Genomic DNA, 17,170 nt, shown 5'->3' with positions numbered 1-17,170 from the left:
ATCTGGTCCTTATAATCTAGCTCCTACTCCTACCTCCCCATCATCAATTTTGGTGGACTTGATCAATTCTCTCCCTTTCTGCTCTCCCTAAACCATGCCATACTGTTAAAAAGTATCTTTTCCTATATTATTTATTCATAATTCTCTTTTCCTTTGGGTCCTATGACATAGGTATATATTGAAGAAAAGACACTGTCCTTGGATTCCGAAAGTCCTGAACTAGAATCCTGGATTCAATATGCACTTCCCCTGAAATCTTGAAAAATTTACTTAAATATTCTGAGTCATAATTTTGTTTATAAATTATGGGGTAGGGATCCATACATATGAACTCTTAAACTGTGACTTGGATAACATACACAAAGGTCTTAGAGCTTTGGTTTTTAACCTGCATTCTACTTCCGTATGGAGGAGGGCATGGCAACCCACTCTAATAGTCTTGCCTGGAGAATCTCATGGACAGAGGATCCTGGTGGGTTACAGTCCATGGGGTCACAAAGAATTGAACGTGACTGAAGTGACTTAGCACACACGCACGTACTTTCCTGGCTTTGCATTTCTGCCTCTTGTTGGTCCATTAAAAGCATCCTATCTTACATATACCTAAGTGTATACAAATCTTCAAATCAAAATTTGAAGGTTATATAAATTTTCAAAAATAGGTTACAAACCCACTGAAGGGAACTAACAATACCATTTGGTCTAATAACATTTCCTAATAAAGAGAAATGTCATCAAGCAAATACACATCCTATCAAGCTGAGATCACTGATATTGACATAGGGAAAATCTGTTAAGTCCTGACAATTAATAGATACATAAATATATACATACAAAGTATGAGTATATGTTATTTTAAATTAACTTAAGGGTTTTGGAACTATCAAACATGTGCAGAAAATAAATAATATTTATTTTATGAGTGATGTGGCCATCACTCTGAAAATATTTTAAATGAAACATGAATCTTGCCCATATAAGATTCAAGTTCTCTCACATACTTTCAAAATGCATAATTATTTGTCAAAACAATTAAAACATTGTTTAGTAAATTCAATGAGATTTCTCAGGACATTAAATGTTTAATGTGAAATTTTATTCAAGATGTAACCAATATAATACATTATTAGTTGAAATTAATAGAGGCCTGTCAAATCTGTGACATTGCATGAAATACCCTATCTTAACACATGGCCAATACTTTGGCCACCTGATGCGAAGAACTGACTCATTTGAAAAGACCCTGATGCTGGGAAAGATTGAAGGCGGGAGGAGAAGGGAACAACAGGGGATGTAATGGTTGGATGGCATCACTGACTCAATGGACATGAGTTTGAGTAAACTTTGGGTGTTGGTGATGGACAGGGAGGCCTGGTGTGCCGCAGTCCATGGGGTCACAAAGAGTCGGACACAACTGAGTGACTGAACCGAACTGAACACGTGGAACATAAAAACAAATTTAAAAGGAAAAGTATTTTTTTGCATTAGTTCACAGGCATGGAAATTCCCATAGAAATGTTCCTATTTTACAGAGAAAAAATAACTATTTTATATAAGGTCCAGTATTTAGTATTCTTTGTTAGATAAATGGTTTAGGGTATTCAAGATTAAAATCATTGGCTAGTAATATATAGTAACTAATAAAATTATTTTGCTTTTGAGTCAATTAGTTTATACATAATATATTATATATTCATCTTAGCAGCACGGTTAATAGTGAAATAAAACAATATATTTTTTAAAACTAGAGTGAAACTGAGACTTAGATATGTTGTATGAGTTGATAATGAAGTCAGAGGACACAAACTATTTTCTGCAAATCAGATCAATGGGTTCCACTAAAGTGAGCAACAATTTCTATTCTCATTCTACATTCAAAATAATACAGAGCCACATACCTAGTGTGTATATACATGTATGTATGTATGAATTTCCACAGACTGTAGTGGAGAAAACAATATATGATATCACAAGCAAAAGTAATAGTGCATGTATGCTAAGTTATGTGCGATTCTTTGTGGCCCTGTGGACTGTAGCCTGCCAGGTCCCTGTGTCCATGGGATTTCCCAGGCAAGAATACTGGAATGGACTGCCATTTCCTTCTCCAGGGGATCTTCCCAACCCAGAGATCAAATCTGCATCTCCTACATTGACAGGTGGATTCTTTACCACTGAGCCACCAGGGAAGCCCCATAAATCATAATAGAGGATCATAAAAATATAACATGTATTATATGTTATACATAATGAAATATATATTTCCTTCTCTAAGTCACTTCTATATTTAATACACTTTAAAGATATTTGCTTAATGCTATTTTTTCTACCAGAAAGTAAAAATTATCTTTAGAATGTACTGACCCTTCTCTGTCTTATGCTTAAGTTTTTTAAAAACATTTTATTAGAGTATAGTTGCTTTGCAATGTTGTTTTAGTTTCCTGCTGTATAGCAAAGTGATTCAGTTATACATAGACATATACCCACTCTCTTTTAGATTTCCTCCCTATTTAGGTCACCACAGATCACTGAGTAGAGTTCCCTGAGCTAAACAGTAGGTCCTCATTAGTTACTATTTTGTACATAGTAGTTGTGCCTAAGTTTTAATAACTTTTAGGTAACACTTCTCCCTTGAAAACTTCAATTAAATACAAGCAAAAAACGTTCTTGTCTGGTTTTGCCATGCCTCCTGAGCAAGTTACATAAAAAGTCAATAGAAACTAACACATGTAGAAGAGGACATTCAAAGGGAGTGTTCCAGCTAAGGTGATACTTGAATTATTACATCTGCCAGAAGTTTGCGGCTGCAGGGAAATGGCCAACTTTACTGAGCTCAATTTAGCACTTGAATGCCCAAGTGGAACTCACCAGGCTTGCCCTAGATTGTTTTCCTAAGCTATAGGCACACCTATGACTTTTCAGCACCCATCAATGGATGTAGTTTATCACACTGAACACTGAGATGCTCAGATGAAAATTAGTGTCCTTCAAAAGCACACTTTCCTCTTTTTTACTACATTGAGTACAGCAATAAGTGGGCAGTGTAGAGGGACGAGATATTAATATTATCAGAATGAATAATTAACCAACACATGAATAGTGGGCAAAATCTAAACAATTTGCACATTAATTCAAAGTAAATTAAGCTTATATCAACAATTAATAAAGTAAATCAACTATACTCCAATAAACATTAAAAAATAATTATTTTAGAAATAAATCTAAATCTTAGCTTCATGCTGCTGCTGCTACTAAGTTGCTTCAGTCGTGTCCGACTCTGTGTGACCCCATAGACGGCAGCCCACCAGGCTCCGCCGTCCCCAGGATTCTCCAGGCAAGAACACTGGAGTGGGTTGCCATTTCCTTCTCCAATGCATGAAAGTGAAAACTGAAAGTGAAGCCACTCAGTCCTGTCCAACTCTGAGCGACCCCATGGACTGCAGCCTACCAGGCTCCTCCATCCATGGGATTTTCCAGGCAGAAGTACTGGAGTGGGGTGCCATTGCCTTCCCCAATATATGGTATAATGTATTATATATTATATATGGTATAAACTGTATCACAATGGTCACGCCCTCTACTTTTGAACATCTAAAGTGGACGAAAGCAGAGTCCTTTTAAACAGTCAAGCATTATGTTACTAACATATATAGCAGCATTGTGAGGGAAAAAAAAAAAACAAAACAGCAAAATGGACCATACTGGGAAAACTGCCCAATTTGAATGAAATGCAAAAGAACAGTCATCAGAAATGGTGGAAACTTTCCATTTGGCGACTTACCAAGGTACAACACAAGCAATGGCTAGCTGCCTTCTTTAAGCTAATAACTGAAAGAAGGACTCAAAACTTAATTCAATCTAGTTTTAGCCAGTAAAAAAGCAAAATTATACAATTTAGAAGGGTATAAGAAAATTCTTGAGCTAGACATGTCAGTCAGAAATAACAAAAGAACCTAAAAATTAAAATAAGGAAATAAAAAAATTAAAAAGAATTATAAGCAGATGTTCAAAACTGGTAATTAGCACATTCACCTTTTTTTCTTGCCTGTTCAGATTGGGATTTTTAATCATGAGAGACAACCATGATTATCTTTCAATCTAAAATTGTTAATTCAACCTGGAATTATAAATAAAAAGGTTTGGAGTGTAGTGTCTTAAAATAGTTCTTGCTGACAAAGAAGCTTTCCTACAGTTAACTTTCTTATTTATAGTGAAAGTGATATTTTGTACCTGTGCTTAGCTATTAATTATTAATATTGTTGAAACCTTTATCAAATGTATTAGTTCTATGATGATGCTAGATCTGTGATATGGGATTATCATCCCTTTATCAAATACTGTTACTGAATTGGAAGTATCTACTACATGTAATCTGTTTCCTCCAGATGTTATATAATCTACCTTTCTACATTTTTACAAACCTAAATATGTGTGTGTGTGTGTGTTCCCAACCTAATATTAATCACTGAATTCATTGACTATATATCAGGCACTGTTCTAATTACAGTTAATCCTTACCACAACCTAAGAAGGTCAATAATCATCCCAATTTCATAAATATTAAACTGAGGCTCTTGATATCCCATGCTAATAAATGATAGAATTGAACTCCAGAACCTAGAATATTTGCTATTAAACCCCTAATGTATACATAAATGTGTATATGTATACACACAAACTTACACACATATTATTGGTTTGGTCAAAGTTTGTTTGTTAAGTGAATACGTTGTTCAATAAGGTTCTTGGTGAAAATGAAAACTGTCTTTAACTTTTACTTAAAACCATAGGAACTTTTTGACCAACCCAATATCTTAAACTTGGAATGTGTTTGAATCAAAATTCAGGTTTCTATATTAATAAAGTTCTAAATCCATTCCTTTGTTACTTTAGAGAGCCAGCTATGTCAAGAGAATCTAATGATAAAGACATTTGACATATTTATCGGTTTGACTTACAGTACCGGTCATTCTGTCCTCCAATCCAGTTTTATTTGAACAACTAAAACTGAATCTGCCTATGAACCAATGGAGGAGAGAATTTCAGGTGAGACTTTTGTAATCTTTAATAGATCAAAATAAACATATTTTTATTCTAGTGAAAATGCTATATGGGAGGAGCAATATATCTTCTTGGGCTTCCTTTGTGGCTCAGCTGGTAAAGAATCTGCCTGCAATGTGGGAGACCAGGGTTTGATTCCTGGGTTGGGAAGATCCCCTGTAGAAGGGAATGGCTACCCACTCCAATATTCTGGCCTGGAGAATTCCATGAACTGTATAGTCCATGTGGTTGCAAAGAGTCAGACACGACTGAGCAACTTTCACTTTCACATTATATGTGAAAGAGTCAGTGTTGGTAAGATGAGTATAAGAAAAACAGATATACTAAAGTCTGTATAGCTTGATAGTGAAGGCCATTGAAGAAAGGTTTTGTAAATGTTGCAGTTACACAGAAAATTCTGACGAGCTTAGTTTTTCTTAAACTTCTTGCTAAGTGATCCAGTAACGTGAAGTTAATAGATCAAACATATAAATCCCAGTACATAAGTGTAATATGCATTGGAATCCTTCATGACACAACTCATCACATTAAGAGAAACTCTTCAAAACTAAAGAAATCCACTGTGAAATATGTTATCATTCTAGGTAGATTCATGCCACTACACTGGCTTATAAATTTGGGGAAAGCCTAAGACAGTCAACTTTCCTAGCACACCCTTGGGCAGCAGCAAACAATTTAAAAAGAAAAAGAGAAAGTCAGTGAACTGAAGTATAGAAGAGAATTTTTTTTTCTTCTTCTTTTTTTTTTTTTGCTGAAGCTGTCTGAATAATGATTAACACCAAAGTTGGGAAGAATGGATATTTGCTCTGGAAGTTTCCAGACCATTGCCATTGCTATGCTCATACACTGAAGACAGCAAACTGAGTTCTGATGAAAGCAAGCACTCAGACCTGGGGTACTGAGTTCATTATTCTAACACCTAACTTGGCTTATCATTGAATAAGACTAGGATTTCATACTTCATCCTCAACATGATACAGGTTAATCTCCACCCTTTAAGAAAATAAGAAAACTGTAATTTCTACTTTGTAACAGACACATAAAACATATCAGTTATTTCCATAGTGCTAACCTTGCGACAATCACTGTGTTGTTGTTTTTTATTTTTTTCTCTACTCTAATCTGTGGGCATCCACATATATACCTAATACATGGGTATTCCATTTGGAATTAAAATTCTGAGCTTCATTTCAGGTGACTATGTATAAATACAAGTAATAGGCTGCTGTCAATCTAAGTGCTAGTCTCATCTTCTGCTAGTGAATGTGTTTATTGCATTTAGAAAAACTTTAGCATGATTGGGAATATTTGTTCATTAGTATAATTATTGATCTTTTGATAAGAATGGCATTTGTACCACTAGCTATCATTGCTTCCTTATAAGAATACATTTGGTATGAAAATAAGTGACAATGCATCATAAAGAAAGTTAAGAAATGATACATTATAAAATATATATACAAATGCAAATTATGACTCTGAAAATGAGCATATATCTAAAATCACAAAATACTCTTCAGTATAACAAGTAACATTTTCATTTTCAGGGGGCATAGAGAAAACTTTCCTGGACACTCATCTTGTGCAAGGGATCCTTTGTGTTTATATTATTTAAGCTCCAAAACAAAACTATAAAGCAGACATTAGCAGGAAGAGGTTGGAGAATTGAGGGAAGTGACATGCCCGTGATTCCACAGTGGGTAAGACTGCACCCATCTGACTGGTTCTATAGAATATACTCCTTCCAATGCACAAGGCAGGAACCAGCTGAAATTTAACAAATGCCTATAATTCTATACTTTATCCTCTCTTTAAGTTTCTCCTTTTCTCCTAATTAAGATTCCCATTACCTATTTTCCCAGGAACTTAGAAGAAAGTTGCTGAGGGACCTGGGCACACAGGTACCAGGGATATGATCAGGTAAGAGAATTTGGGAGTTGACCCAAATCAGACCAAATAAATAGCTACTTCCTGGGCCTACATCTAACATCAGCCTTTCCAACATGGAAGCAGTTGAGATTTTGAAACAAAGTGAACCACAGATAAAAATGAAGCAGCTGACCTTGACTTTCCTCCAAACTGGCAATACTTAACTGAGATGAATAATAACAAATGTTATTAGAGAACTATCACTATTTGAGTAGTATCTGCCTCAATGACCAAGCTTCCTTGGATATTTAGAGGCTAAAAAAAAAATACTGGAAGATGTCATAATCCAGGGTAATCATGAAGATAATCAAAATAGGGGGAAAACAAACAAACAAACAAACAAAAAAACCTCCAAGTCCTACACTCACCCTCCATCAGCTACAATATCCTTCCAACTTCAGATCTCAATGTAACACAGAATGATTGAGACAGGTAGCTTCAGTAGCCATCTATTCTTATTTTATTTATCCAACTTCTCTAAATAACAATCGTTATCAAACTTCTATGTGTGCATCTAAGATACTTTAAAAAATAAACAATGAAGTGTCCATCACATAATAATAAGTTCAGTTTTAAGTTTACCAACACCATGGATCTTCTGTTGAGGTCTTGAAACAAGAGATAATTGTTAAGTACTATGTTTTAGATTCTTTTAAATTATTAAGTTTTACATTAAAAAATTTATTGTAGGTCATTATTACCAATAGAAAAATCTCTACTTACAATTATATTTACACCAGAAAATGGGGACTTTATTTTAAAATGTCAAATTAACAGCAAAAAATACAACAGAATGTTGAAATCAGAGCAATGTTGTAGGTGATCTACAACAGTGAGTGATTCTAATAAGCCTCCAAGCAGCTTTTTCACTATCAATATACACTTATTTCTGCTTAGTTAGAATTTCAACCTACCTTCTGGTTGTAACAAAAACTATTCAATTAAAACACTGAATTTGTCCAAAAATCAGAATGTATATCAAGTGGAAATTTAAATCACAATAACATCTGCTGTTTTTCACCCCAGGTCTCTTCCACTGCTGCGATTGGCATACTGTATGTTTCTAGCACCCTCATGTGGCTTAATTGGAATGGTTTCATAGGCATTTGAAATCAGTTGTCTGAAACTGAAAACAGTGGAACAGACTATAATTCAACACAGAAGTTCTGCTGGCATCGTAAACCAAGAAAGCAAACCTTAAGTCAGCAAAATTCTAAGACGAATGTACAGGCTCAATTCTTAACTTCAATCTACTGTTCATTTTATGTGATCACTACAAAGGATGACCTACAAGCAACTATTGCTAGTTTCATTTTTGACAGATTGGAATCCCCCATTTTCAAAACTAAGCATTTGTTGTGGGTGATTGTTGAATAGATGAAAAAGAACTTCATTTTGCTCAAAAAAAAAAAAAAAAAGGCAAAATTTTTTCATTGCCCAGTTTGTGTATTTTTTAGGTAAACCCAGTAACCCAATTATATATTGCAGTTTCTAAATAGTTGAGAAAATTAGGCTTTGAGAGCTTCCTCTGTCTTCAACATTTTAAGCGATTAATTCTTTTACATTTCCTAAAATCATTTGAGAATAATTTCTGCAAGCAAAAATTTTCCCTCTCTAAACATACGCCTAGGCTTGTAGGTGAGATTTTTTTTTTCCAATAGTAGTGTATTTCAAAGCCTTCTTAAAGGAGACAAGCTAAAGAGAATTACACTGTCTTTCTTAAATTGGTAATACATGCTCCTATTATCACAGATCCAAGTTTAAAATCTATTGTGACTCATATGCCTGGGTAGCCTCTACAAACATTCTCAGGAAATAGAAAAATGTAGATTTTAAAGCACTGACATTATCAGAATATTCTGAACATGAAATAAAAATTTTCAAATAATTGGTCATGAAGGAGATAAAAATGCAAATTACTGAGAGGTAAAAGTCTATTAACAAAAATTTGAGTGTGGCTTATTTGTATGATTAACTGGATGTCCTAAGATTAAAAATATCAGTAGAATGCAAGAGGAATATGCTTGCTCACTCTAGACACAGAAATGAGTAGGTTGATGTTAAAAGAGAAAAACAGATTTCAGCATTTGGAAAATGTATAGAAAGCAGAAATAGTTTCATTATTATTAATAAAATTTAAATCTAGGTCATGTTTGAAGGGCTTCCCAGGCAGCGTTAGTGGTAAAATTACCCACCTGCCAATGCAGGAAACTTAAGAGATGCGGGTTTGACCCCTGGATCTGGAAGATCCCCTGGAGGAGGGCATGGCAACCCACTCCAGTATTCTTGCCTGGAGAATCCCATGGACAGAGGAGCCTGGCAGGCTAGTCCATAGGGTGGCAAAGAGTCGGACACGACTGAAGCAACTTAGGACACACGAAGGTCATATTTAGTAATTATATAGCACAACAATTCATAAATGTACATAGATTTTCGTAAATTCAAATGACCTAATAAAAACATCACTATGTTTCATGGCAAGAGAAAGGGTAGAAGAGAAATAAAATTATTAATAGATGCCTTTCAAAAGGTAAACATCTAAAAGCTGCCATTTCTTCTGACTATGGCTATGTCTTTCCAACATTGACACTGTTTATTTCACTGAAGCAGAATTTTGGCCAAACATGTAAGGGGGAAAGAAAGACAAAATTGCACAGAAGATACCTGGAGTGAATCAGAGCACTAGGGCCTTACCTGTTGAGCCCTTTCAGTGTCTTTTCCATGTTTAAAATGTCACGCATCTTATACAGAAACCACTTGTCAATGGATGTGAGCTTCATAATCTCATCAAGTGACATGTTGTCTTCCAAGGCCTGCCAAAAGGAGAAGAGATGCTTTCTTTGGCAAATATCTCATAAATGTCTTATTTGGTTAAAAACATGGCAGGCATTCCTCTCCATGTTACTCAGAGAGCCTGAGGCTACAGGCTGAGAATGAAACTGATATCATATCATTGACGTTTCTCCCAATAAACCTACAGATACTGCCAACTATATCTACAAATGGGATACAAAGGAGGTGCCCTGAGTTAATCAGAGCAGCGTCTGCTCAGAAAAACCCCTCTAACAGGCTCTGCATCCTGGCTTTTTACATGACTGTGTTACCAATTATGTTCTAAATCTGCTACATCTTTTGGGCATTAAGGAGAATCTCTTGAAACTATAGTTGTGCCAAACTGCTAAGAAAATGTAGAATCAATATAATGATCATTTAACTTGTATTTTGGATAATTACCCTTTCTCATATTTAACAAATTTTTATCACTTCATTCCATAGTCACACAAACCAGTCATTGAGAATTTATGAATCATATCTGGCTTGGTGTTATTTCTCTCAAACATTTCCTCACAGAGACACTTCAAACAAACAAACAAAAATTATTTTGAATCAGTTACTATGACTTTTGTCCTAAGACAGGCATTTTACAATATCCTAATATACTCCAAAACAATGTAGTAATAACTTCTGATAGGCAGCTCAGCTTTTTATTCAAGCTTACTTTAGCAATTTCTCAAAAGTAAAATTACAACTATGGGTCATTAAGCTGAGTACAAAAGATAGCTGAAAAAAGAGATAAACTCTCAAAGCCAAAACCTTCACTTTCAAAAGATGTCTACTCTTATTTTTTGCAATGTTTATATACACATTTATACTCAATGAAAAGCGATAATCACATAATACTTCAAAACCCATATTTTAGAATGGCACACTATAGTTTTAAATCCATTAAGAAATATATGCAACTAATAATGGCTGTTATATCTCAACTCAGAGAGCTTAATTTTTTTTTTTAATTTACTCATTTCTAGAATCAGAGAAACCATGATCATACATGTTGAGAAACAACATAACTCATAATTCTATAGATTAAAATAAAATGACTTCTAATGTGAATACTCAAAGACATGTTTTTTTTCCTAAACCCATTTCTGTTTTTTGTTTGTTTGTTTAATTCTCCCTCTAACTACAGCCAGATTCCCAAAGACTTAATTCTGCCTTATTTGCCAAGTGATTAAAGGGATAATTAGCTATTTGGCCATCAACACTGTGAGGGGGTAGAACCTTAAGGCAGTGTCACTATGGACAGACTAAAGGACATTTTCATACAGTTGCACACAGTAATTATCATGAAACTGATGGAGACTCAGAATCTGTAGTCATTTTACTGTGAGAAAGGACAACTAGAATCACATGCACAGTTTCAAACAGATCCTGCCTGTCTTTCAAGCGCTGCAACTTTGCCATGTCACACAGCTGTAATGAAGATCATAATGACCCCAAACACACTTGAGGTTACTCTAATGTTCACCAAATCTAAAATAATGCCCTGTATGCTCCCCAAATCAAAAGAGGTGATGATCCAGTCATCCTGAAATAAGACTGCTGCAAAAATCAGACCTCAGAGCAAGTTGCCCTTTCTAAGAATCATGAAAGCGAGTGAAGATTTACTCACTCCCTTCATTCTGTTTCCCCTTCAGCCCTCCACACTCCTTACACTCTTTGTCAAAATCACCAAGTTCCTGGTTGCTGTGGAAATGAACAGTAATGATGACCTCTAACAAACAGAAATCAGTTCCTTCTCCCAGCACGCTGGCAGGCAATCATTTATACCTCAGGCTCTGCACTTCATGCTCATTCTCTGTACAAGAAAGAATCTCTACGCATTTTCCCTGAATTCTCATCCTTTATAAGTCTGTTAGAAAAGAATGAGAGACTTTCTTGAGTTTTACAGCCTCACTAGGAACTTGGAAATACTCCCCTTTTTCATCCACCTCAAAATAGCAGAAGGATGATGACTAGACTCAAGTGGGGGGATCTATTTACTGCTCTTTGGTAAAAAAATATGTACACATACATACACATGCACATATACATACATGTATAAATGTGACAAGTTGCTTTTTAAACAGAAGTCTGAAATAAGAACAAGAAGTGAAATGGCTTTCTAAAACAACTTCTCATCACTAGCATCATTCCTACCATCATGGAAAAATGTTAACTATTACTTTGAGACTCAACACTGAGAAATGTCACTCAAAAAATACTAGTATCTTTCAGACTACTTCAGCATTTCAATGGAAATGAAATATTCTGCATTTAGAAGCCACAAAGATGAGGCAGGTATACATTAAATGTAATGAAGAAAAGATTCCCTCCCCTCCTTCTATATATGAGCATAAAAGTTGCAGAGTTTGAAATCACTAACAGCACTTGTCACCACAATGACAAGCTGGGGCTTCCCAGGTGGCACTAGTGGTAAAGAACTCACCTGTCAATGAAGGAGAAACAAGAGACATGGGTTTGAAGATTCCCACAACCCGGGGAAGAGCCCCCTGGAGGGCATGGCAACCTACTCCAGTGTTCTTGCCTGGAGAGTCCCATGGACAGAGGAGCCTGGTTGGCTACAGCCCATTGGGTCACAAAGAGTCAGACATGACTGAAGTGACTTAGTACACACACATTCACAAAGACAAGTTACAGAGACAGATTCCCATGACAAATTTCATATTCTCATCAACTCATTCCACATGTACATATACACACATAAAATGGTCAGTGGGGCTTTGCAGCTTCAGTGTGGTTTGATACTGTTGGAGGATTAATACCTAAGCTTCCTTAAATGTCAAAAAGCAATTCAGGGATTTCTGACCAGACAGATCTCAGCTGCCAAAATCACCTTTTATAAAATCAAATGAACCGAAACCTCAAAACTCTAAGCATAGTAAACATGAAAGGAGATTAAGATGGCATTTCATTTACATTAAAGGGAACTGGTGAGTGGAAGAGAGAAATGTGGGGCTTTTTTGTTCTCTAAGAACAATAAAATAATTACATAGAAAAGCCTATAATCATGGTAGTTCTCTAGAGTTTGTTGTTTAAACACAGAAGAACCACCAAATAAATAAAGTTTATTCTGGAGTCTTAGGTAGCACATACTAAATGATACCATTTTATGCATCTTTCTTTTTAAAATGTAATTTTACCCATTTTTCAATAAGCAAGTAATGAGAGTGATGGGAAATCAAAAATCAATCTTATCAAATATTTAAGAGTATTGATAACATCTGTACTAAAACGGAAGAACATTTAATCTATGTGATCAAAAACTGCAATGTTGGAACTTCCCTGGCAGCCCAGAGGTTAAGAGTTCACCTTCCAATGCAGGGGGTACAGGTTAGATCCCTGATCAGGGAACTAGGATCCCACATTCCTCTTGGCAAAAAAAAAAAGAAAAAACCCAAAACATAAAACAGAAGCAATATTGTAACACATTCATAAAGACTTAGAAATAATCCACATTAAAAAAAATCTTTAAAAAATAATGCAATGTTCTCCTTAAGTCCAGGCTTAAAGTGAAACAAAATTTTTCATTAATTAGGGAATGATCTGATGAAGTCCATAGAAATAAATCTCCAGTTTAATACTATTAAAAAGAATTAAAAACTTTCCAGAAATCCCTGAATTCAAGACCACTTTGTGATTCAGTTTTACATTGAAGTCCAGACTGACTATATTGTGAAAAGAAAATAAAAGGTAGCTCAGGGCCCCTTGTCACACACTACCTTGGCAATGGCATAGATGCGGATGCTGGATGGGTCAGCCAGCTCTCTTCTGAGATCGATGTCAGATGGCCACTCTTTGTTCATTGGGAGACGGGAAGTAAAACCATCTATAGAAGGATGGCACATCCGTAACGCCTTCTGAAAACTCTCCTCAAAGGTGCGACCAATAGCCATGACCTGTAATGCAGGTTTAAGACTCATATTTTTAAAAATAGCTTGAATATTTTTAATTTGTAACAAAGCTAGAAACTGAATATTTTTCAGAAAAGACTTAGGAACAAGATATATAAAGGAAGGGTGCGACTAAAATTTAAGTTATTTTTCTTCCTCGCCTTTTAAAAAATTATTTATTTTTAATTAGAGGATAATTGCTTTCCAATGTTGTGTTGCTTTCTGCCATACATCAACATGAATCACCTATAGGTCATCCTTGCCTTTTTACCATGGTTTTGATATAATGAGTCTTTAACATCATTAGGTCACTCTTTTACCACTTAGGGAATTTAGCTTGATTTGATGAGACTGATAAAGAAATCATCTGTACTTGCTCTGAACCATAGCATCAAAAAAAAAAAGAATCTGTGGCCAGAACATTAAGACCCTTCCTTAAAAAGATCTTGCTTTCATGCAGATGTCCTTTAGAATAAAAAGTAAATGAAGAGAAAAGACATATATTAACACAAAAACAGAACTATTTTTAAATGGCAGTCAGTATCCAAGACAGGTTGGCTTTCTTTACAGCTAAGCATTAATATTAATACAACCTTGAGAATCATAACAAATACTGATCGATTCAGATTCTGAATATAGATGGAGACTAAATTCCCCGTGACAAATTCAACACGTCTTCCCACAAGCTTTGTAGCTAATTGTACACTAATCAATTAGGAAAACCACATGCTGACTTGGTCTGGACAAGTTACAAGTGAGAACTAAACTTAAATTAACCTTAAAGCCTACCCAGTTATTTTCAGTGGATAAACACTGGCTTTGATTCTTTCCATGGAATAATAGATTGCTATGCATTTTTGGTCTACAATCCAAAATAATAACAGGCATAACACTGCCTTCAGTAAACTTCCATGAGGCCTCAAATAGACCGGAATTCTCATTAATGTCAATTTAGTAAATCTTCATGTCAGTTGTGTGACAAGCCGCATATTCAAAGATCACTAAAGTCAAACAGATAACCTTTTCACACTGCTCCAAACCTAATTATAAATAAGGGAAGAGTCTCAAGAAAAGGATAAAAAAAAAGGTTAGTCCAATTCAGATATGCAATTTGTGAAGCATAGTGGTATTTGAAGAGTTAGACAATGTATTCATAGATTTGCTAGCCTAAGCATAGGAGAGAGTAGCAGAAATAAGGTACTTTATAGTATTACCAAATTAAGAAAATATTTTCAAAGTACTTTATAAAATTTTCAGTATCAGTAACTAGTTCTATAAGTAACTCATCATGAATTTTTATTATTTTTGAGTGCATGATAGTATATGGAGAACATTCAATAAAAGAGAAGGAAATGTAACAATAAAAGAATATATAACCATGTTTGTTCAAAATTTGTGCTTTTCAATACTTTACATTATTAAAATTCATATCCATTAAGTGAAGAGTGCATTGTTTTTCAATGGAATAACTATTTAGGCTTTCCCTGACCCTAGCCAACTGCATTCGCATAACGCCTGCCTGTAAATACTGTGTTCTAACTTTTACCACAGTTTGCTGGGAGGGATTGGGGGCAGGAGGAGAAGGGGACGACAGAGGATGAGATGGCTGAATGGCATCACCGACTCGATGGACGTGAGTTTGAGTGAACTCAGCAACTGAACTGAACTGAACTGAATTCATATTATACTTAGGTCTATTAATGTATTCTGAATTTACGAGCTGGAGATAATGTGTCACCATTATCTACATCTCACTCACTATTTCTATCGTTCCAGTGTTTATATGTAGTAGTTCAGTTCAGTTCAGTAGCTCAGTTGTGTTCAACTGTTTGAGACCCCATGGACTGCAGCACACCAGGCTTCCCTGTCCATCACCAACTCCTGGAGCTTGCTCAAACTCATGTCCATAGAGTCAGTGATGCCATCCAACCATCTCATCCTCTGTCGTCCCCTTGTCTTCCTGCCTTCAATCTTTCCCAGCATCAGGGTCTTTTCCAATGAGTCAGTTCTTCACATAGGTGCCCAAATTATTGGAGCTTCAGCTTCATCATCTGTCCTTCCAATGAATATTCAGGACTGATTTCCTTTACAATTGACTGGTTTGATCTCCTTACAGTCCAAGGGACAAACTCAGGAAATATTTACTAATTTGAGTTGAACTGATTATGGCATCCAGTCCCATCACCTCATGGCAAACAGAGAAACAATGGGAACAGTGAGGGACTTTATTTTCTTGGGCTCCAAAATCACTGCAGATGGTGACTACAGCCAGGAAATTAAAAGACACTTGCTTCTTGGAAGAAAAGCTATGACCAATATAGACAGCATATTAAAAAGCAAAGACATTACTTTGCCAACAAAGGTCCTTGTAGTCAAAGCTATGGTTTTCCAGTAGTCATGTATGGATGTGAGAGTTGGACCATAAAGAAAGCTGAATGCCGAAGAATTGATGCTTTTGAACTATGGTGCTGGTAATGACTCTTGAGAGTCCCTTGGATAGCAAGGAGAACAAACCAGTCAATCCTAAAGGAAATCAACACTGAATATTCATTGGTAAGACTGATGCTGAAGCTGAAGCTCCAATACTTTGGCCACCTGATGCAAAGAACTGACTCCCTGGAAAAGACTCTGATTCTGGGAAAGACTGAGGGTAGGAGGAGAAGGGAGCAACAGAGGATGAGATAGTTGGTTGGTTGGAATCACCGACTTGATGGACATGAGTTTGAGCAAGCTCAGGGAGTTGGTGATGGACAGGGAAGCCTGGTGTGCTGCAGTCTATGGGCTCTCAAAGAGTCAGACATGACTAAGCAACTGAATTGAACTGAACTGAAGTATCTTCCAGTCAAGAACCCAGTAACCAAGGAAACTTTAGACTTTCAAAAACATTAAGGGTTTGACAAAATAACTGAGAAGAGTGAACTAGAGGAATTAACTAAGGACTCACCTCTCCTACACTTTTCATAGAACTACCAATTCGGCTAGAAGTTCCATGAAAACGATCAAGATCCCAGCGGGGAATCTTGGTAACCATGTAATCCAGGCTAGGTTCAAAGCAGGCTGACGTCTTCCCTGATACAACATTCTTGATTTCTGGAAGTGGAATTCCCAGGGCAATCTTTGCAGCAATGAATGCCAGTGGGTAACTGTAAAGGAGGAGACAATTTTTTCTTTCAGCAATAAGTATTAACAACAGCTCAAAATATAAATTGGCTCTTCTTAGAAATTTTTGTATTATTTCACATCAGGGTATAAAGCATACCTGATTTTTGGTTATGTATGAACATTTAATAGCTCCTTATAAAACATAGTGAGTCATAACAAAGTACAGAGGCATGAATCACAAAAGAGTTCACTCTCTATGCCTGACATGCAGTGTTACAACTCCCAACCTTCAACTTTTCAGTCCAAAATCAATAGTTTCCTTGATAAATAAAGTACTCACTTGTGTA

At 35.7% G+C, this 17,170-nt stretch overlaps 1 protein-coding gene across 1 annotated transcript in view; it reads right to left on the bottom strand.

The window, feature by feature from the left end:
* CPS1 (carbamoyl-phosphate synthase 1) overlaps positions 1-17,170 on the bottom strand; it is a 139,753-nt gene that overhangs the window by 62,073 nt on the left and 60,510 nt on the right. Inside the window, exons 19-21 of the mRNA XM_027566563.1 lie at positions 16,666-16,864; positions 13,551-13,727; positions 9,682-9,800 (exon numbers count right to left, since the gene is read on the bottom strand). Of these exons, the coding sequence (XP_027422364.1) occupies positions 9,682-9,800; positions 13,551-13,727; positions 16,666-16,864 (495 nt within the window). The remainder of the gene's footprint in view (positions 1-9,681; positions 9,801-13,550; positions 13,728-16,665; positions 16,865-17,170) is intronic.

The sequence above is a fragment of the Bos indicus x Bos taurus genome, chromosome 2 (assembly GCF_003369695.1).
Source record: "Bos indicus x Bos taurus breed Angus x Brahman F1 hybrid chromosome 2, Bos_hybrid_MaternalHap_v2.0, whole genome shotgun sequence".
In the NCBI taxonomy this organism is placed as follows: Eukaryota; Metazoa; Chordata; class Mammalia; order Artiodactyla; family Bovidae; genus Bos; species Bos indicus x Bos taurus.
This window is presented reverse-complemented; position numbering and strand designations above follow the sequence as displayed.